Raw genomic sequence first — 23,313 nt, 5'->3', positions numbered from 1 at the left:
CACATCTTGTATTTCTTTTTAAAGAAGCAAGTATTTACCTTCCTTAAACTTATCTTACTTTGAACACACGCAGAATTTGTCAAAAGGCTGAATATTTTTCATTTAATTATGCTAATATAGTATCCCATTTAAAATTTTAAGATTAGAATTATCATAAAAATTGTCATAGCTGTACAGCTTTTGCCTATAGATACACGCACATGGAACTTTGCCTATAGTTATACACACATGGAATTTCCCAAAAAAGCAGTTGGCCATCTTCCAGGATGAAAGCTTGCTCAGCATTTTTACAAGAGAACTTACTGGAAGAATTTGAAGGCTTTCACAGTAGATCCTGTACTGGCAAAAAGGTTCTTCAGATCATCAACAGTAACAGAAGGCCTATTTAAAAAAACAAACAAACAAAACCAAACCAAAACCCCCTCAAGTTGTAAAAGAGCACAGTGTTCTGTGATAGTATCAAAATCACAATTCTGATTTCTAAATTAAATTTGAACGGCAAAAACTATCTTCACCAACTCAAGCCATGTCAACACTTTAGACCAAACATCTTGGCTTTGACACTAAGATTTAGCACCACAGCGTGCTACAAAAATGTTTCAGACACACTCTACTGCTTTTCATCCTCCCCCATTACTCTCTCAGTTAAATTCAGATTGCGTAAAAATTACTTATGATCTTAACCTGTACCTTCAGAAATACCTTTCATCTTGTAATTACTGGGAGTGTGCTTCACATATTTTCAAATTTGGGAAGTTTTCTATTTAACCCAAAAAGCCATTTTCTAGGTGTTTTTTGGTTTGTTTTTTTTTTCTTATTTGGACAAAATTCCATAGTTTTCCCTTTTCCCTCCCTGCGCAGCTGTCAAACAAAAGAAGCCTGTAAAAACTTATGTTTGGCTGTCACTCCACACATTGTTGACAACATTCTAGATAGGAAAAAAGGTTGTTTCAGTTTTAAAGAACACACTCCTTAATGCATTTTTTTTAAAAAGACTTCCCCTCTATGTAAGGAGTCTGAATTCTGTGAAAACCGTTCTTTAAAAAGTGTTAGAATGATTAAAAACTGTATCTACATTAAATAACAATGCCAGTGATGAATTTGATAAAGTAACTCCAGTACATTATCTTCAAAACCATGTCTTTAATCTTTGCAAAAATTTATAATACAGGACTTAATATGTGAAAAACAAAAACATATTCTCAAGAAAATGTAAACTCGTTTAAAACTCATAAAGAAGAGCATTCAATCAGTTATCCTCTTTGCTAGCAATAAAAAAGTGACAGTTAAAGGATTTACTTATTGTTAATTACACAGCAGAATGACCCAAATTCTCAGGAAACTGTAAAAGGCCAAGGTAACTTAAAGCTTATGTCAGACTTTGTAACTTAAGAACATAACCTAAAAAACATCTTTCCAAGAAGATCACACATGTAGATACTCACGGGATGTTGGAGAGATGCAGGGTGGCAGATGGAGGAAAGATGTTTTGGAAGTTCTTAGAGCCAGGCTTCTTAAAGCGATGTAAAGGGCTGTTGCTGTAGTCCTTTGTCAGACCTTGGTCCCGTTGTCCCTCATGAGGAAGTTGAACTGCCTGATATTTTGAAAGACTAGTGTGGAGGACCTTTCCATAAAGCGTCAGTCCATTCAAGTAGCTGATAGCTAACAAGTGGAAATATAATTTGAACAGGAATGAAGGGAGAGGAAAAAAAAAAAGGATTCTTTGAATACTAATATTGTCTTCTATTTAGTGTCAGATTTCACATTCTAAATGTAAACTCCAACTTCTATGTTACCAGGTGGGCCACGTCATAACATTATATTTAAAACAAGTATAAGGATGTAATATAACCTCCAGTCTAAATGCAACAAAAATGCAAAACAGCATTTCAATAAAGAGCAGTTGATTATTCTTAAATAGCTAGATACAGGATAAACTACAGGAAAATTGCATGATGTTTTAATTCTAACATTTACTGGATTGAGATTCACAGGATTTTTTTAAATCACTATAGGAAAATAATTTGTTTACATGAAAGCAAACAGATCATAATCAACATATACAAGGAAGGGTTTGTATGTAGTAGTAAAGCATCACAATGATGGATTTAATTTGTTTATGCTTGTCACTGACAGATGGCAAATTCCTCACCTATATCACACTCATGCTAGTCTGAAGCATAACTGTGTCTTAAAAATCAGTACCTAATTGAGCCTGGAATGCATGTGCCATCTGAATCAAAGCATTTTCTTTATTGTTAAACATGATCTTCACACGATGCACATCACCATACACACCTGTGGAAATCCAGAAAGGAAATTTGTCCAGCGCATTACTACAAACAGCACAAAGGCAAGTCTGTTTCTTTTGACTAACATTAGTATTACAAAGAATAATCAACTCATTAAACAGGTTGGTTAGAATATTAGTATGAAAGAGAGCTTTAAAGTTTGTGTATTATTTTCTGAGGGGAAAAAGCCCAGGATCTTAGTCATAAAACTGCATGTTTATGTTCAGCTTTTAAATAGTCCAACAGTGTTAAAGTCCTCTTAACAGAGGCATGTTAAAATACTACTATGACAACAAACATTGTCCTCTGCAACTAACATACGTGCCAATTCTGTACTCCATTTCCTCTGATGCAATCTTTGTTTTTCATCTTACTTTGCTTTCCCATTCTTTGTAGTAAACAAATTGGACCACACACTGAAAATCTTTTGACACCGTAACCATTTTGCCTTTTTGGTACCTGTGGACTACAACTACTGACTCAAATTATTGTCATTTTGAAACCAGCAAATTCTCTTTTGTGTTTTCTGGACAAGGACAGAACAATGGAGCTTGCATTAACCAGCATGTGTCAGAGAAATAAAAAGAATGCTAGCCATGTAGTTTCTCAAGGTATATTTGACATATCTTACCAAACAGGATGAAAAGTCCATATGGTGTGATGGCCTGTTTAAATGATAAAATGAGTATATTATTTTTAAAACCATGCAAATAAAGAAATCTATTCCATAAGTGCACGGTAAACAAAAAGAATGGAAGAGATACTGCACACTAATACATAAACCTGTCTCTCCAAAAGCCATTCCCTGCAATAACTACAGTGTTTAGTGCTCTTGTTAATATATATTTGCTATGTGCATATAAAATACTTAAACAAGCTAACACTTCAGCTCATGCATTTTCATCAGTCAAGACCCAGTCCGTCATGCCGAAGAAGTTATTAATATTTTAAGTGGCTTAATTATTTGAACTTAAGTCTTTCCAGGTTGGCAGTTCATTCCCTGAAAAATAAAAAACATTTGCTAAACTAGAAACAGAAAAGAGCATTCAAGAACTCCTTTGTATTTTCTAAACAGCAGACAACACCTACAAAACTAAAAACAGTTGCTTCAAAATGTGTTTGCTTTGTCTTCAGTTTTGTCCCCATTTCTCTACGTGACCATAACATGCTAAAGTGATACACATAATGTTTAACTGTTTATATATGAAGCATATAGAAAGTTGTATTTAAATTGTGTTCAATTAGAAGCTGTGAACAGAAAGCTACATATTGAAAGAAATAATTTTTCTTCAGTGATTTTTTATTAAATCCTTGTGTACCAAGATCCCCAAGTACCAGAGAATATAATTTACACCCTAATGCAGCCAAATCTTATTCAACTGAGGCAAAGGTTTTGCCAGTAATGAGTACTAAAAATACCTGGATATCAGAAGCACTACTCAGACTCTCTAGCCCTATTCCTTCTGAACTCACAACATTTGAAATGTGTACCAAACATACCTAAATTATTTAAAAACAGAAGATACTGCAGCCTAAGTGTAAGCCCATATTTTTTATCAGCATTTAGTAATAAGGAACAATTACTATCAATGTAAAATTTAAATGCTTCTATAGTTTATCCTTCTGGCCCAAATGTTTTAATTTAGCAGTTTATTTAAAGAAATTTCTTAACCAAATGAGACTGCAATATTTCTACTAAAAAAATGTTCTTTGGAAGACAAAATCAGCTAATTTAAAAGTCAAGAGGGAATGTTCAAATGCACACTGAAATATAAATCGAAATAAGGTCAACCAGATTTTCTAAACACAGAAAAAGAAGTGACAGGGCTCAGACAACCACTACTGAAGAACAAGTGTTACACAGTTGCCAAGAAATATATTTACAACAATTTATATTTCCAACAATTAATGTTGTTGTACGTTCTTATTTTTTACCTTTTTAGAAGTTGAGCATTATTTAATGCATTTATGTTGTATCATGCACTGCAGCACAAAGTTCTACACGACAACTTCTTAGATATGATTAGTATTTAAGTAAAGCAGCAATGTCCTAAAAATAGCTTTGACCTATGGTTCACATACGCCTATTCTTAAAAAACACTCTCTTTTAAGGCTTGGAGAATCATCTTGAATAATCAGTCGCACAAAGCACATCCACAGCAGTCATCAGGAATTACCTGATAAGATATATTGACAAATCAAAGAAAAAGTGACTTGTCTTAGAGTCCAAATCTGCAGCTGTTTCTTTTGATGCTTACTATGGAATTCAGCTATTAGTACAAAAACTGAAACACAGCAATTACTTAAAGATCAAAGTAACTGGTCAACAGATTTTTAAATCTCAGTAATATGAAGATAACTTCCATTTTGCCAATAACTCCTAATTTTATCAGTTTTATGGTGGAGTGAATCTAATGAGTGTGTAAAACAAGCAAGAATTTTACATGGCTGTAGTAGAACTGCTTATCAACAGTCAAGCTGAATTGTGTTTTAAGCCATGGCCTTGGTAAAGCTTGATTTTTGTAAGAGATGTATATTGCTTTTAATTAAGCACAAATCAATGTGTAATATTTGAGTAACAAGAGTAAGCTTATAGGACAGTCTATGTAATTTCCAGTACAAAAATAACTATCCAAGTTGTCCTTGGCAATTTTACTGCCAACACATGAAAAAAATCTGTGTGGTACTATGAAAAGTGAACAAGTATTTATTAACTTTTAAAAATGGATTTACAGTGATGTCAAGAGCAAAGTGCACCTGTGTTTTTCCTCTCCAACCTGGGAAAAGTTGCAAAACCAGAAAGAACCTATCTTTCTTTGAACTGTACTTGATTTGGCATGCTTTTATCTCCTTTTCTCTTCCCTCTGGTTTCTCTAACTCCTCATGATTTCTAAGAAATGAAAAATTCTTCGGCTTCTCTAGTGATAAAGTAGCACACAGAGGAGTCACTGACAGAGATACCAGTAAGTTTAGTCTTAATATATGTTGTTTACCTCTTCAAACATTTCTCACATCTGACCATAGACTTTTCTCTAATTACTAGCTACACTGCTAACATAGGTTTCCTAAAGTAAATTGTTTTAGGAAGCTTTTCACTGCTGACTGGAGTTTTTAAACCTCATCAATATTGCAAACTACCTATCTCAAACAAGAATAGAGCTGTCCTGTTTTTTATATTATCAGCATAGAGATTTCCTCGCTCATTCCTTCAGCTAACGTCAATTTGCAAGAAGGATTCTGGCAGTTGATACAAGTTGATACTTGCATCAATGCCACCAATGAAACTTACTTCAGGGTTGAGGTTGCTGACTAGTAAAACAGAATTTCCTGGAACACCAAAAACACCAGGAGGAGTCATCTGTCCAGGTGCGGTGACTGTGACAGAACCAAGTGCTCCAGGAATACCTGGAACTGAAACACCTGGAAGGGTATTAATAGTATCACTTGACATCTCAAAGTGGAAAAGACATTTTAGAAGACAAAAGCAGGTTATGTTTGGCAAAAACATCAATATTCAATTAAAAAAATGCTTTTAAGGAATTTAGTTATTCCTAGTATCTGAGCAATAAAGAAGAAAGCACCTCCACTCCAGAGATTAAGAAATACTCAGCTACACCAACAGACCCAAACAAAAGGGGACATAAATCGCAGCTCAAGAAAGAAGAAAAATAATTTAGCACAAAAGTTTATCCTGTGCTAGAAAGGAAAAGATCACTGATTCTAGAAGACTCTGTATTTCTCATATTATAGCTAGAAAAGGGGAGACTTCCTCCTTTAGGTTTGAATGTCACTGAAGTCTTCTGATTCTTAGAAAAACAGATGCTTAGTTTCTTCTCTTGCTGGTAATCTTTACCATGGCATTTAATTTCTTTGCTTATTAAATGATAAACTACCTCAGCATATATTTTTAATTACAGAAGGTAATTTTACTGAATAATATGAGAAAGAGAATCAGAAAGACTCAAATCAACTTGCGTTCTGACTGCTATATTTGAAAACAATTTGCTCTGAAGACAGATGTATTCAGATAGACCACGAGCCCCAAATGCAAACACCACATTTTTAGAAAATAGAAACTTACCAGCAGCTTCAGCAAAGCCCATGCCTGGGGCAAACTCAGCAGGCCCTGCATATGATGAGAAGATAACATTTGGGGTGCCTAGAGAGAGCAGACACACCTAATTAAAAGAGATTTTAAAATTTTTAGAAAACAGAAGAGACTTCAGCAATGAGAATCAGCTTCCCATGTTGCTACGCTGACTTTGGTCCATGATTACCTATTTTATAAATCTTCTGGGTTAAAAACTCTCATTGAAATCCAAGATTCTATGTTCTACAATGACAATTTTCAGCCACTTTTGAAGGCAAATATTCTGATCAGCCTCAATGACCCTCTCTAAAACAAAGTCAGGGCAAAATGTAATTTAGACAAGTTTGAATAGGAAAGCACAGCATAGATTAGTATCCTTTAAAAGTTAAAGACACCTGTAGTGCAATGTTCAATGGTTTTTATTCACACAATGGAAATGCATTCTAGACATTTTCTGGAAGTAAATACACTCAAAGACATTTTGCAATGATGAGACACAACTATTTCCTAGACATTTCTAAAACCAGTACAGGCTAAATAATACAAACAACTACAATGAATCTGAGGTTCTGAATTTTACTAGCTATTGAGATGCATAAAGTATACGTATTTTGCTTTTTAAGGAGATGTACTTTCTCAGATTGTATTACTTCATAAATAACCAGTGTTTTTTATAGTTCTCCTGGCAATCACAAGCATTAAACAGATTTGCAACACCAGCATATGGAGAGTCCCAGCCTCGAAGATGATTTTCACATTAGTATGTGGAGTTAAGTGCTACCTCGGGCAGCACACAAACTTGTGTTCTAAGAGGCAGTTAGATACAAGCTTGAGTTGTGGATTCTTTCATATGTTAGTACACTAGATTTTTTTAAATGGGGCATGTATAATCAGCAAATACATCCTGCAAGCCTGGCACTATGTCTGCTTTACTACTCAAACCTCCACCATTGACTAAAATAGCTACATTCACTAACAGATGGTTATTGACAGGGATAATACAACACCAGAAGAAGTATCCGTTATGAATTACAAAATCAACAAATAAAACAGACACCACAGATCTAGTATTGATGAATACCGCATCACATTACACCTCATCTTATCTGTAGCAACAAAGTGTCTTTCATACAAACAACTGAATACATTTATCACACCAAAGCAAGTCATTGTGTTCTTGAAATACACACACTGGTGCATTATACTGACAAGTTTTGGCAATATAGGTATTAATCACTTATTCACAATCCAAGAACGGTAATGGAAACATTAATGAAGAAATAGATAAAGCACTTTTATTCTGCCAAATAAGACCTGCATGTTGCAAACTGATACCAAAGTCAGGCATGTAAAAACTGTCAAACAGAGCTAATGCAGAAAGATCTGGAATTCTTTGTTGCATTTTTTTATGTGTAAAATCATTTGCTTCATGGCTGGCAGCTAGCTTTCAAAGCCAGCTAATTCATGTATCTCTGCTTATGCTGACTAGGTGAGGGAACTCTTTAAATGCAAAACATTCATCAAATCTTCTTGTTTATAGTGCAGTATCTTTTCCACCAAAAACAAAACAAAAGAAAAAAGAAAAAAAAAGGAAATAACAAGTTTCAAGAGCAGTTCAGTTTTGCTATCAAGATAACTTCAACTCTACAGAAAAAATGGATGTATTATTCTGAGAGATACCTGCTTTATCTTAGAATTCTCCATCAAAACTATGTCCCCTAGTAATAACACAGGAAGTGTAAGTGCTGACATGACTCCCAACATCTTTTCCTCATGTCATGCAACTGAGAACTATCAGGACATACTATGGCAACATATGCATGTTGTTACCACTGAGAGAAAGGCTAGAAGCATGCTTCTCCCAGTCTACAGCTATTTTTTTTAAAAGAAAAATACCTATGTAGCTGCTTCACTATGACTGCACTACAAATTTTGATATAGGCATCAGCCTCTTCTTTACACCAGCACCTCTGCTGTTCTTACTATTACAGTAAAAGTTCACACTGAAAATGAGATTGCTAGCAATGACAAGCTTGGAAGAGTGAGGTGAGAGGAAATGGGTAAGTGTTCATGTGTTACCCTCCAAAAGCATGTGTACAATGTTATCTCTACCCTACAAGCAAGTTTGTCCTTAATCTACTCTAATTGTACTTTCCCCTTTTATTGACATTTCAAATTGTGTAAGTCTAATTAATAAGAACATATCAGATCTATAACGGCACATTTCCATGATGCTGTACGGCAAATACTCAAAAAAATTATAAAAATGGTTGTACATTACGTAAAGATCCAAGGCCTACCTTTAAGAGGACCAGCAAAATCAATCAAGAAAGTAGTGACTGCAACAAAGCCAACTATCTCAAAAACCAAACCAAACCCAGTATCTGCCCTAGCAATCACAAAAAACTGAAGGAAAAAAGTGAACTCTTTCCCAGCCCTTGCTACTGTTCTAACCAACTGGACAGCACTTAGATACCTATTCAACAGCTGAGATAGTTCTTAGCTGTGTATTATTGCTAATGGTTGTTATTAGAGAGAAAGAAAAGTAGCTAAAATCACTCAAATTGCATTGTGAGCACTTCTGCCAGGTCAGATTAATCTGTCTGGTGATTTGCATTATTATCAAAGTTGATTAAATGAGCATGCCTGAGCTATTTATGCGAAAAAGGCTTCTCCAGTGTGGCTTCAAGCAGACACTGTCTCCTCTATGCCATGGAAGTGACTTCTAAAATTCAAGAAAATTTCTAAAATTTTATCTTATAGAAGGTGACTACAAAACATACAGAAATAAGCGTAGCTTTTCTAAGTTTCTTACAGTTTCGTTTCTTACAGCTGGCAGTTATCCTAAAATACCAACGAACAAGAGCTAACACTCTTAAAACACATCTTTTCAAGCAGCTTTAGGGAACCACCATCCATTTTGAATGACTGACATTGACCATTCTGATATGTAACGTTTATTATACTACCTGTATGGTATTTCACAGCATTTTACAAATGTAGCTTTTTGACAACACTTTGACTTTGCCCAAAAGCATTCCTCATGTTATAATTTCAGATACTCATTTATCTTGAGTAGGACTTTCTGCTCTCCATACAAACTTTACTGGACCTAACAAACCAAAATGTATGCAAAATGTACCCTTCTATGAACCCAATATGAAGCCAGAGCATAAATGCAACATAAAAAGCATAATGATCTTATTGTGTATTTATCACTAAAAGTGAAGGTTTCTTACCAAAGGCAGGAGCTACGCATGGCTCCAGGGGCAGTTGGCTATCACCAGAAGGAAGGTCAAGGCGAGTGAAATCTCTGCTTTTCTCATTGTTGTACTTTACCTTAAGGCTAGCTAACTTGGAGAAACCAATACGCAGAGTGCAGCATGCAGTGTAAATACTTTGGCCATCCAGAGCCTGAAGAAAAATAAGTAAGCTTTCAGAGACAAAACACATAGTAGGTAAGTTTATTTTATTTTCACCCTGCAATTGTATCCAAACAGAAACTCATCTTCTGTTTTTAAGGTGCTGCTTTTAAACACCAAGTAGGCAATTATACTGCTGCTATCCTTACCTAAACATCCTGTGTAGAGTACTAGTGTAGTCCACTAATTAGTAAGTATTGTCGCCTTGTGGCAATGCACAAAACATACCTTTAAGTATGACTTGTCTTTCCAGCTGTGCTTCTAATCTTACTTGTCTCCCACTCAACTCAACACATGGTATCAGATGCTAGTAGTGATACTAACTTCGAGATTTTTATTGTACAGAACTGTCCCTTACATGTGAAGGGTCTAGAGCACAAGTCTTATGAGGAGCGGCTGTGGGAACTGGGGTTGTTTAGCCTGGAGAAAAGGAGGCTGAGGGGAGACCTTATCGCTCTCTAAAACTACCTGAAAGGAGGTTGTACTGAAGTGGCGGTCAGTCTCTTCTCCCAAGTAACAAGTGATAGGACAAGAGGAAATGGCCTCAAGTTGTGCCAGGGGAGGTTTAGTTGGATATTAGGAAAAATTTCTTCACCAAAAGGGTTGTCAAGCACTGGAACAGGCTGCCCAGGGAAGTGGTTGAGTCACCATCCCTGGAGGTATTTAAAAGGCGTGTGGATGTGGCACTGAGGGACATGGTTTAGTGGTGGACTCAGCAGTGTAGGTTTACAATTTGACTTGATGATCTTAAGGATCTTTTCCAACCTAAATGATTCTATAAAATCCATCTTTTTAAGAGCAGCTATGCTCAGAGAAATCACTGAAGTAGTATTTTCTGACTATACCAGTCATAAAAGAATCATGATGGATGAAGGCGGAAAAACCAGTCAAAAGATACTAGTTTGTTATAATTATTTAATATAATATAGACTGAAATCATGATTTCTGTGAAATAAGGTATAATTTATTATTAATACTGTTCTTTAAGAAAAGATGCTATTGCTAACACACAGGCTATAATCCCAACTACCTTTACTAATTTCCAATATATAGTTAATCTCTGAAACACATAGTGAATTTACTTACCAGACTACAGTGCAAATAGCAGTAGATAAATATTCTGTGCCTTTAATTTTGAAGCTGAGAATAAAGTCACCTTCAATAACAAAAGTAGGGTAAAAGTTCCATTCACTCTAGTCTTTTGGTAATTTTTTGAAAAAACTAAATGCTGAATACCACTTAATACTTAGCGGAATCTATTCTTGTATGTACATTCTATGGGAACTTTCAAATTGATTTTATTTATTTACTAATATTGAGGTGTCCACATAGGTTAAAGTGAAATAGAAAGTGTCTCAGGCTTAGTTTCAAGTAAGTGAAGTATTTTATTTTCTGTCTTTATTTTTTAGTTCACAGTTCAAGTATTATAATGTGAGGATTTGTAACACTGCTGTCCCTTCTGCAAAAATCTTTGAGGTCTCAGCCCTCAATATTTAATTATCAAACTACTCCCCACTGAGGAAATTAACAATATTTTCAAGAAATTAAAATATTTAGCTATTATAAGGAAACTAATTCTGAAAGTTGTTTTGAAAAAAAAACAAATTGGGTTTACGTAGGAAGCTTTTGGTAGTGGGGGGGCTGCTGCCCCTCTGTAGGAAGAGACCAGGGGCTGCCCCGTACTGGACAGAGTGAGTTCCAGCCAGCTCCAAAACAGATCTGCTGCTGCCCAAAGGAGAGCCAGTCAGAACACTGGGGGCACCTCTGTGATGACATGTTTAAGAAAAGGTAAAAACCACTGTGCAACAGCTGGAAGAGAGAGGAGTGAGAAAAGTGTGAAAGAAAGAACCCTGCAGACACCAAGGTCAGAGAAGGAGGAGGAGGAGGAGGTGGTCTGGGCACCAGAGCAGAGATTCCTCTGGAGAGGATCATAGTGAGGCAAGGCTGTACCCCAGCAGCCCATGGAGGTCCACAGTGGGGAAGGTATCCACCTGCAGCCCATGGGAAGGACCTGTGTTGGAGTAGTTTGTGAAGGACTGTATCACATGGGGAGGACCCAGACTGGAGCACAGGAACAGCGTGAGGAGGAAGGAGAGGCACAGACAGTGTTATGGAAAGACCACAACCCACATTGCCTGTACCCCTGCGCCACTCGGGGGAGGAGGTAGAAGGGTTGGGAGTGAAGCTGAGCCTGGGAAGACGGAGTAAGGGTGTAGGGAAGGTGTTTTTACTTTTATTTTTGCTCCTTACTATCCTACTCTATTTTTAATTGGCAATAAATTAAATCAATCTTCCCTAAGTCAAGTCTTGTTATGCCTGTGATGGTAATTGATGAGCAATCTCCCTATCCTTATCTGGACCTATAAGCTTTTTCATTTTATTTTCTCCCCCTGTCCTGCTGAGGAGGGGAAGTGAGAGCAGCTTGGTGGGTGCCTGGCACCCAGTCAAAGTTAAACCACTGCAGGAAATACACCTAAAGTAGGTGAGGTTTTCTTTCATTACTGAGAAAGTGCATTGTAAAAATCAGGATACAGCACGTTTGATATTAAGAAGTTTAAGGTGAAAACATTGATTACTACAAGTTTCTCACTGAAATTCAAACAAGTAAAACATGGAATATTCATCTAATCTCTGGGCATTTAACTACACTACTCTTAGTATTGAACCTCACTGAAAATATTCCATTTAGTTTGAAAGGCAAAAGACTTTTTGGTCGACTAGTTACCATCACTCATCACTACTGACAGGTCTGATTTTTGTTTTGGTAGACTCAGGCAGGTCTCGGGGTGTGTGCTGTGCATTTATGCTTGCAGTTGATGATAGAGTGCTATCCTCTTAACTAATGAGGGATGGCAAAGTTATTCATGTGCAACAAGTGCGTTAGAATGATGAGAAGTCATAAAGTTAATGATCAAGCTATTCCTAATGTTCCCCATTTACCTGGGGGAAAAAAAAAACAACAAACAAAACAAAAAAAAAATCAAGCTGAATATGCTACACTTACCGTTTTGGCATAATATGCATTCATTGGATCAGCATACTGGATCAAAGCTTGGAACACACTGTTCTTAGTGAAGGTGATAATCTTCAAGATAGAACCAAATTTAGAGAAAATCTGAGAAGGAAAAGACATGGACTTTCAGAAACAATGAATAATTCATGCACACTAAAAACTAGTATTTAATACTTCATATAAATTTCTGAAAATGATTTCTTTTCTGACAGCTGAACAGAAATTGAGTGAACTCAGAATTTTGTTTCAGGTAAAAAAAAAAAAAAAATTAAAAAAGAGGCTACAAAAGATGGGGAAGAAGGAGAAAATTTCCTTAAAGTTTTAGCAATGACTGTTCAACTAAGAGCAGGGAAGGCCAGCCCAAACATGCATTTGTCCAATGTCTGCAGAGAGATTGTGGAAAATCAAAGTTGAGGTTTGAGAAATGGACTTTAACAAGTTAGTTGAGATGGGAACTACAAAATGCCTTGCAAGGTATCCACCTTTACATTCTGTACTTCAAACAAATTCTGCAAATTTGGTGACCAAAAATACATCTTAAATAGCTGATGTGCCTACAAATGAATCACGCAGACCCACTGTACTAACTGGAAGAAAAAGAAGGAAAGAAGAAAGACAAAGACCTAGTTTGGGACCTACCCCTCTAATTTACAACGGAATGGTATTTGATTTATTGCAAATGGAAGCATTGCAGAAAAATTTTAAAAGGTTGAAATTAAATATATATATACACTCAAAATGAGAGTGTGCACTACATGAAGGTGTCTATACAAAAGCAAAGCCACATAGAATGAGGAAAAAAAGTATAGCTAGGACATATCATGTAAGTGCAGAAAAACTATGTCCAAATTAACAGTGGAAGAGGAAAGGTGAGTTTGGTAAGTACTAGCAGTTTTAGAACAAACTGTTAGAATTGATGCAAAGTCAGGAAAGCAGAACCCCCCAGACAAGTATTAAGCCTGAAATGGAAAGAAAGGCCAGAGGTAAGGACAAGCATTTCTTGCCAGCCTGTTAGGCCTAGAATCATGGATGCAAGACACACTGTCCCAACCCTTTGTGCCCAGTTTTTCAGTCTCTCAGAAACAAGGTTTTTATGCTGCAGTCATCGTTTTGTGGTAGAAGACAAAACACAAACCTTTTTCACAGCAATTTAAAATTAGCCATTGAGTTCCTGTTCATAAAGCACTTCCCCTTAAGAAAGGTCTAAATACAGCTTCTGAACACATGCTTTTCCATGTTTATCCAGAAGACTAAATAGACCTTTTTAAGATAATGAAATTCAATGTATTCTTGTTTGGTTTTAAAGCTAAAACCCACTGTGTATATCAATTTTGTTTCTGCAAAGATAACACTGAATATTCTATTTCTTATAATAAATATTTTAAGGTGAATTGTGGTAAAAGAAAGTGCTAGTTTCTTGACAAGCAGTTATAATTTACAAAATATAACTGAAGTTTTGGATGACAGCTTGCCTGCTAGTGTTCCATACGATGCTATACTTATCAGTGAATATTTTCATTTTCATTAACCTTACCACACTTACAAAGTAATGTTACATTGTAACTATCAGGCACAAAATGCTGCTTTAATTAGAGCAGATTGTCCCTTGGTAAGAACCCCAAATAAGCTCCCTTTTCAAAAATTGCTTAATTTTCTAGACCTATTGCAAAAGTAGTTCAGTGAAGGTCATTGGGCAATTCAAAGACTGAAAATATAGCTCTGCTGCACTGAAGTAAACATTAATCAAATTAAAGTAAATTAACATGAATCTCCTCTTCCACTGCCTGCTTAGTAAAAAAAAAAAACCAAAAAAAAAAATCCCACAGAAGATTAGATCCAGGAACTGCTGTTGCAATATTAAACTAGTACAGCTCCCATAACCACAAAAGTTTGTTCTCAGGTTATTCTGAGTGCACTAATAATCCTAAACAGTTGACATACTATTTGCATGAGCTCAATAATGAGTGAACAATACTCACAGATACAAACAAGAGTTTAGATCAGGCAAATTGCTACATCAAAGTGACAACTAGTATACTGGATAATCAGTATCATGGTGGGGAGATACAGAGAAAGAGGAAATATTAAGAGGTAAGACGAAAAATGAAGTGTTGGTAACGATCACCTATTATGTGATATGCTAGTAGAGCAGCAGCAATCTTCTTCCAGGACTGCAGGTTCTTGTAAAAACATCCCTATTATTTTAAATCACATTAATTTGAGAAACTCATATTTGGGGCATATTTTTTATCGCACAAATTTACTAGTAATTACAAAAGCTTCAAGTATAGAACTGCTTGCAATATTTGAAAAAAGTATTGACAAATCCTTCAGTCACAAAGACATAGTCTTGTAAAGTTATTGGTTTTAAACTTACAGTTCTCAACAGCATAGCATGACTCCTAGCAGGAGTTATGGTAATGTCTTTCATGGCTATAGCCCACCACTATTCCAGGCTTTCAGAGGTAAAGTAAATGGCATTCTAATAGTTGATGAACAATCAAAAACATTTATCCAAGCAACTATACTTGTATAGTACATCACTTGCATTGAATTATAAAAGTGAATATAAACCCCTACAATTTAATCTAAACTACAAAAGTTACTCAGTATAAAGAGTGCTAAAATATTGGTCCACAGGTTCATAACAATCAGTATTTCACTAAATCATCATGTGGGCAAAAATTAGAAATAACACCTCAGGTTTGTTGCTACTTCCACAGAAACCAAGAAACTTAAAGAAATGAAAGACAACATGAAAAGCTGAGCACAGAAGCTCTGTTTGCTTTGATTTTTTGTGCAAAACTGATTCAAGCCTAGATCCCTAAACTGCAATAAATCATTTTAAAGTGACAGTCCTCATTCAAGCAATTAAGTATGCACAGGTACTTTAAAAAAAAAACAAACGGTTTATGGCTTTACAATGGCAACATTGGAACAGATTTTAACTATTTTTTTTAAGCAATCCTCATTACCTGACACAGCACGTCTAAAGTGACAGGGTAGAGAAGATTTTCAACAATGACCCAAAGAACAGAACCTTGACTTGGAAGGGGCCCACCTTCAGCAATGGGAGTACTTGCAGTAGCCAGGTTTCCAGACTGCATAGCATTCATAGCTTGCAATGCAGCTTGGGCTCTCTGAAATCATGACACAGCAGAGACCACAATTAACTTACGCATACACAAATTACTCACATCTAAACAAAGTTCTCTTATAAAGTGTCCTGGTTTCAGCTGGGAGAGAGTTAACTGTTTTCCTAGTAGCTGGTAGGGTGCTATGTTTTGAGTTCAGTATGCGAAGAATGTTGGTAACACTGATGTTTTCAGTTGTTGCTCAGTAGTGTTTAGTCTAAAGTCAAGGAGTTTTCAGCTTCTCTAGCCCAGCCAGTGAGAAAGCTGGAGGGGCACAAGAAGTTGGCACAGGACACAGCCAGGGCAGCTGACCCAAACTGGCTAACGGTGTATTCCATACCATGTGACGCCCCATCTAGTATAGAAACTGGGGGGAGTGGGGGCGGGGGCAATCGCTGCTCAGGGACTAACTGGGTGTCGATTGGCAGGTGGTGAGCAATTGCACTGTGCATCATTTGTACATTCCGATCCTTTTATTATTGCTGTTGTCATTTTATTAGTGTTATCATTATCATTATTAGTTTCTTCTTTTCTGTTGAATTAAACTGTTCTTATCTCAACCTATGAGTTTTACTTCTTTTCCCGATTTTCTCCCCCATTCCACTGGGTGGGGGGGTGTCACAACCCAGACTGCACAGACCAGGGAGTTGTGTTTAATTCGAAATTCCCCCGGGCTAAATTAAGGTGAAACGACACCAAACGATCAGTTACAAGATTTTATTCATGACAGAAGCAAACTGAACTGAGGAGGTGTGGTAGTAGGTGGCAGGGTTTCTCACAACAGGAATTGGCATAAGACTACTTCTGTAAACTGTGTAACCATATACATCAATTCAGGGAATAAGGAGATCCCTCCCGTTGAGTCACGAGGTTCAGAGCAGACCCCCTTGCTTTCCAGACTCCTTCTCAAAGAAGGGTCTAGGGGCGGCTGGATCTACTCCTAGTCTCAGACTTGGTCAACGGTTTATATCTTGAAACGGATGAGGTGTAGGGACTGTGGAAAAGGAAAGAGAGAAGAAGACACAGAGAGAAAAAGGAAGAGAGAAAGATTTCACCGGTCCTGGGTCCAGAGTTGGTTCAGTCAGCCGAGGGGTCCAGTCAGCTGAGGGGTCCAGTCCCGGTGGGCTTGCGCAGCCAGGGCTTCAGTTTGTGTCCTTTTATCATCCTTGCCCCTCCTTCGGGCAGGCACCCGAACTTGTCAGGTTAATGAGCAGTTTGTGAGCCTTCGGGCTTGGGGGTCGTTTGTGGAGTAACTTCTCCTTGCCTGCAGACATGGCCATTGTTTGATCTTTGTATCAGAACAGCTTATCAGAACAGGGAGCTCAGCACGCCCTCCCACTCCTATTGCTGGTGTCTGAGCTGATGGGCTTTTCACCTTGGTTCCTTGCTGTGCAGGGTTTGTCTTTAAGCAGAACTTGCCCCACCACAATGTTTGAGACATTAACTCTTTCAGTCTCTCACAGGGGGGAGTGAGTGAGCGGCTGCGCGGTGCTTAGTTGCTGGCTGGGGTTAAACCACGACACAAAGAAAAGCATGTAAAATGCAGCTTTTAAAAAACATATTCCCTTTATCTGATTATCGTTTCAAATCCCATGATAATAGGTAAATCATACCTCTTCCTTCCCTTCCCTCTCCCCTAAAAATGTCAGATCATACTTTCATGGAATTATGACTTTTTTTAGTTAAACTGTCACTACTTTGTAATGCCATATAGACACAATTTTGCTTTGATTCAGTAAGCTTTTGTCATTCTAGAGATTTTCAAGCAAACCAATATGATGACGGTATTGTAATAGACTAACAACCAGTCAGTGTACCAACAACTATTTGCTCTGCTTTATTAGTATTTCATTCTCTTCAGGACCTAAGTTTTCCTGGGGATAAGCTTAAAAGTGCATACCCTGCTCTTTTTTCTGAGCCAAGATATCAACCACGAAAAAGACCTTTAAAAATCTCACTCCTCAAACTGCCTCACTGGGACTTTGGAAGTCTCTACACTTGTTTTTGAAGAGCTTTCCTCAAAAAGCTCTTCAGACTACCTCTGAGAGCACTATGGAGAGATGTTCCTTTCCAAATGTAGTGTTGTGACTCGAAGTCATGTCTCAGTAACACTGTTTCCTTGGAAGATGGACTAAACATGGCACAGGGTAAAGATATTACCCAGTTTCAGAAACATGTAACCCTGCAAAATAATCTGTACTTCAGGCCTAAGCCTAGATGCTAGGTCAGCAATGTAGTGTTCAGCTGCTCTGCTAGGGTCTCTAAAATTTAAATAAAACTCAAATGTAAGAGTCATAAGTGCAAAAAACCATTTTTTTTAAAGTAGACAATGTTGGTTTTATAGAAGGACAAAGTAATACTCTGAGAAACGGATACAAGGAGCCTTATTTGCAAATATGAGTATAGTTTTCCTGAGGCTGTTACATACACCACACCCTTAAAAAAAATCTTGTTATTGTATTTATTTGTTTTTGCAGATAACAAACCAATCCAGCAATCTTGGATGAGGAAAGAGACAAATAACATTTATTAGATTGACAAGCTTGCAAGATTTCAGTGACTTTTGTGTCAGCACAAATTAAAAATGACACGAATTCTTGCCCCAGTCACTACTTGCAACGTTCTTACAGAAAACAGAATCATGATACACACATCATATTATATAATTTATGTATCTAAATGGCAGGTCAGTTGCAATTCATTCAGGAATCAAAAAATCCAAATGCATTTCAACTACAATATGATGGTTTGTATACTTTGATCTTGTCATGCAAAGAGTATTTCCTTGTTTGGAGATCAGGATTTAAATCAGTTATCTCCAATGTTCAATTCATATTCATAAGAAATGAATTTTTAGTACTTCAAAAATACAAGGACGATATTAATTCTGGTGTTTGGCATGAAGTTATGCAAAAACCTGATGTTTTATCAGTGAAAATATCCATTTCATTGGATCTAGGGTTCTTCTTAGAATAAACAGTCGACATTAAAAAAAGATAACACTATTAAGAAAAAGCTTGAACAACTTAAAGATGATGATTTGCTATTCCTGAGTTTGGCAATGCCTTGGAACAGTGCCAACAACAAAAATTTTACAAAAGCAGGTTACATGACCCCTCACAATAACATCCATATCTGATAAAGTAAAAAGCTTCAAAAGAGCTGCTTTTTGGGCAGAAAGTGGTTCATCACTTATCAGCTGGGTTTGCTCTTGCCATGTGTTCTTCAGATAGCATCTACAGACCCATGATTAGCAATTAACTTTAAGAAAACACAAACATATAAAATCAAAGTGGTATGTTTTTGTGGTATTACTGCTACTATATCATGGACACAATAACATGGGAAAAAAAAATCAGGACTAATTACTCAGAGAAAAGATTTGCCAAACAAGACATGATATTTGCTTCATATTCTGAAGTTATTGAGAACTGTTACCTAATGTTAAAGCTTAGGAATGGCAAAAGTTCTTCCAAAACATATTGTAAGCAAGTATTTCTAAGTAATGCAGAATATAATAGCAGAGTCACCTACAGCAGGCTGCTTAGGACTGTTTCCAGTCAGGTTTTTAACATATCTGAGGATGGAGACTCCATAACCACTCAGAACAACCCATTCCAATGTTTGACCACTCTCACAGTAAAAAAGTTTTTTCTTAAGTGGATTTTTCTGTATTTGAATTTATGCCCATTGCCTCTTATCCTGTCACTGGGCACCACTGAAAAGAGTCTGTCTCCACCTTTTTTACTCCCCCCTCACCACATATTTGTAGATGTTGGTAAGACACACCCAAGCCTTCTCTTCTTCAAGATGAACAGTCCCAGCTCTCTCTGGCCCTCCTTGTATGACAGATGCTCCAGTTCCTTAACCATCTTCATGGCTTTTTGCTGGATTTGCTCCACTATGTCCATGTCTCTCATGTACTGAGAAGCCCAGGATTGGACACAGCATTCCAGATGCATCTCATCAGTGTTGAGTAGAGGGGAAGGTCACCTCCCCTCAATCTGCCAGCAATGCTCTGCCTTCTGCAGCCCAGGAGGCTGCTGGCCTTTTTGCCACAAGGGCATGTGTGTTGTCCACCAGGACCCCCAGGTCCTCCTCTGCTTTCCAGCTGGTTGGCCCCAGTGTACCATGGTACCTGGGGTTACTCCTCCTCAGGTGCAGGAGTTGGCATTTCCCTTTGTTGAACTTAAGGAGGTTCCTCCTGTCAGTCCATTTCTCCAGCTTTTCAAGGTCCTTCTGAATGGCAGCACAACCATTTGGGGTGTCAACTACTTCTCCCAGTTCTGTGTTGTCAGCAACTTGCTGAGGATGTTCCCCATCCCATCAGCCAGGACATTAATGAAGATGTTAAACAGTGTTGAACACAGTATCCACCCCTAGGGTACTTCACTAGTGACTGGTCTCCACCTGGGCTTCATGCCATTGGTCACAACCATTTTAGCCCTTCAGATCACTTCACAGTCTACTTATCTCGACTGTATTTAATCAGTTTGTTTATTGGGATGTTATGGGAAACAATGTTGAAAGTCCTACCAAAGTCAAGATAAACAACATCCACTGCTCTCCTCTCATGCACCAAACCAGTCATCTCATCGTAGAAGGCTATCACATTGGTCAGGCATGACCTTTTCAAAAACCCATGCTGACTTTTCACAGCTATCTTCGTATCCTTAGAATACTTGGAAATGGTTCCCAGGATTAGTTGCTCCATTACCTTCCCAGGGACCAAGCTAAGGCTAATCAGCCAGTGGTTCCGTGGATCCTCCTTCTTGTCCTTCCTTAAGATAGGAGAGAGATTTGCTGTCTTCTAGTCCTCAGGAACCTCCTCCAATTGCCATGACCTTTCCAAGATTGTAAGAGTGTCCTTGCAGTGACATCAGTCAGTTCCCTCAGCACTCACAAGTGCATCTCATTAGGGCCCCAGACTTTTGTTTATCCAGTTTGTTGAAATGTTCCCTAAGGAGATTCGTCTCTACTTCCTTCATCAAGACCTTCCCACTGTTCTCAGTTGCTTGGTATTCCCAAGGGCAAGTCTTAACCACTAAAGACTGAGGAGAAGGCATCCAGTACTTCAGCCTTTTCTGTGTCCTTTGTTGCCAGGGCCCCTGTCCCATTCAGGAGCAGACCCACATATTCCCTAAATCTTCCTTCTGCTGCTGATACACTTTGAGGAACCATTCTTGTTGCTATTCACATCCCTCGCCAGAGCCAACTCCATGTGGTCTTTGGCTTTCCTAACCACATCCCTGCATGTTCAGATAATGCTCGATATTCCTCATGGGTCACCTGTCCATGATTCTACCTTTTCTATGCCTCTTTTTTTTATGTTTGAGTTCAGTCGGGAGCTCCTTGTTCATCCAAGCAGTCCTCCTGCCACATTCACATCACTTTCTGATCATCAGGATGAGCCATTCTTGAGCTTGAGCTCCTCCACTGTAATTTTACAGGTATTGAGAAGTCTCTGAAAGAAGTTACTGCTTAGATAACAATAGAAATAATACCTATCAGAATTTGACTATTGGTGTAGTGGAAAGTAGTCTGTTTCTTTACTAATGTTGTGGTTTAACCCTGGTAGGCAGCTAAGAGCCACACAGCTGCTCAGTCACTTTCCCTCAGCAGGATGGCGGAGAGAATCAGAAAGGTAAAAGTGAGAAAACTTATGGGCTGAGATACAGACAGTTTAAAGCAAAAGCTGCATGTGCAAGCAAGGCAAAATAAGGAATTCCTTTACTACTCCCCATCAGCAGGCAGGTGCTCAGCCACTTCCAGGAAAGTAGGGCTTCATCACACGTAACAGTTACATGGGAAGAAAAACACCATAACTCTGAATGTCCCACCTTCTTCCTTCTTCCTCCAGCTTTCATTGCTGAGCACAATGTCATATGGTGTCGGATATCCCTTTGCTCAGTTGGGGTCACCTGTAGGAGCTGTGTTCCCTCCCAACTTCTTGTGCACTCACACTGGCAGGGCAGTGTGAGAAACAGAAAAGGCCTTGACACTATGTAAGGATCACAAGCTGCTATGAAGAAAATTAACTCTATCCTAGCCAAAACGAGTACACAACTTCTGTGCAATTCTATCCTGCTAAATGGAAATATTATACTTACAGCCTGATTAGGTAGATTGTCAGTCTTAAGTTCTCTGTAGTTGGAATACTGAATATAAACAGGCCGACTGCAGAGGTAAGGTCTAGCAGTAGTATAGTAGTTCACCATAGTAACCGCAGCTTCTTCAGAAGCCATTTCCAAAAATGCCTGCAACCAATACATAGCAGTTTTCAGTGCTGTTTTGTTTACAGGAGGGAACAAAGCATCAAAGCACCATTTATTCCCAATTCCACTCTCACTAGAAAAAGATCGTGTGAAAGCACAGTACTGATCTGTTCAGCATTAAAATGCATTTGTGTGTGCGTATTTATGGGGATATTTGATTTGATTTGTGGGTTTTCTAAAGAGGTTTTACACTGTAAGTACAAGAAGTCATTAAGAAGAGGTAAAATAAGTATGACATATGGGAAGCAATGCTGCTGAAAATACCACACTGCTAATGAATTCATTAGGTTCCTGAATCCAAGTACTATTACCTAGGTAGCAGATACGTATACTGATTGAAAAAGTAGGAACAGGACACTAAACATCTATCACTTTGTGCATTATATTAACCCAGCTCAGTGCTCGTGACAATTTTCAAATGAATGCCTATTATTTTTAGGATTTCAGTGTTTATTTGTGATGTGAACTAGCCTGTCACATCTAAAAGGATTAAAAAAAAAAAAAAGCAATTTATTTCACATTAAAAAGTTAACATGCATGTTAATTATTTAATCAGGCAGGTTATTTCAAGGCATATGTCAACATCAATAGTGACAATGTAGTTCTTTATTGTCTATATATTCTTACATAAGGTGGATATAATGTTTAGCAATATTATTAACAAGTTACTAGGTCATTATTTAATCCAAGAGTATATTAAAAACTTAAAATAAGTATCAAGACATCCTTTCACATTTGAAAATATGAAAGTCTTGCGCTATCAATTAAATATTTAGACATTCTTGCAATCATTTCAGCCAAAGGCAATACCAAAAGGGTCATAACTTGAACCACATCTTGAGCCTAGCTCTTACAATTGAAACATTGAAAATTACATACCTGGTTTTTCCCTTTTAGCATCAAGAGGTTGGTTACTGTGCCAAAAGGGAGGCCTAATGAAATGACATCTGCTTCAGTCGCATCACTTGGAATTTGACCAAGATGAAGGACACGTGAAGCTGAGCGTGGCGATCTCCCTTCTCTAAGTTTCTTCTCATCATTCTCATCACCTAAAATATTTTAGGGAGAGGGATGGACAAGCAAACAAG

At 37.5% G+C, this 23,313-nt stretch overlaps 1 protein-coding gene across 1 annotated transcript in view; it reads right to left on the bottom strand.

Moving 5' to 3' along the window:
• PTBP3 (polypyrimidine tract binding protein 3) overlaps nucleotides 1-23,313 on the bottom strand; it is a 60,034-nt gene that overhangs the window by 6,220 nt on the left and 30,501 nt on the right. The window contains exons 5-15 of the mRNA XM_052776478.1: nucleotides 23,105-23,274; nucleotides 22,061-22,207; nucleotides 15,792-15,956; nucleotides 12,808-12,918; nucleotides 9,621-9,795; nucleotides 6,373-6,450; nucleotides 5,581-5,711; nucleotides 2,923-2,956; nucleotides 2,206-2,298; nucleotides 1,446-1,662; nucleotides 304-381 (exon numbers count right to left, since the gene is read on the bottom strand). Coding sequence (XP_052632438.1) covers nucleotides 304-381; nucleotides 1,446-1,662; nucleotides 2,206-2,298; nucleotides 2,923-2,956; nucleotides 5,581-5,711; nucleotides 6,373-6,450; nucleotides 9,621-9,795; nucleotides 12,808-12,918; nucleotides 15,792-15,956; nucleotides 22,061-22,207; nucleotides 23,105-23,274 — 1,399 coding nt within the window. The remainder of the gene's footprint in view (nucleotides 1-303; nucleotides 382-1,445; nucleotides 1,663-2,205; nucleotides 2,299-2,922; nucleotides 2,957-5,580; nucleotides 5,712-6,372; nucleotides 6,451-9,620; nucleotides 9,796-12,807; nucleotides 12,919-15,791; nucleotides 15,957-22,060; nucleotides 22,208-23,104; nucleotides 23,275-23,313) is intronic.

The sequence above is a fragment of the Harpia harpyja genome, chromosome Z (assembly GCF_026419915.1).
Source record: "Harpia harpyja isolate bHarHar1 chromosome Z, bHarHar1 primary haplotype, whole genome shotgun sequence".
NCBI lineage: Eukaryota > Metazoa > Chordata > Aves > Accipitriformes > Accipitridae > Harpia > Harpia harpyja.
Note: the sequence above shows the minus strand (reverse complement) of the source record. Positions and strands in the feature narration are given on the sequence as shown.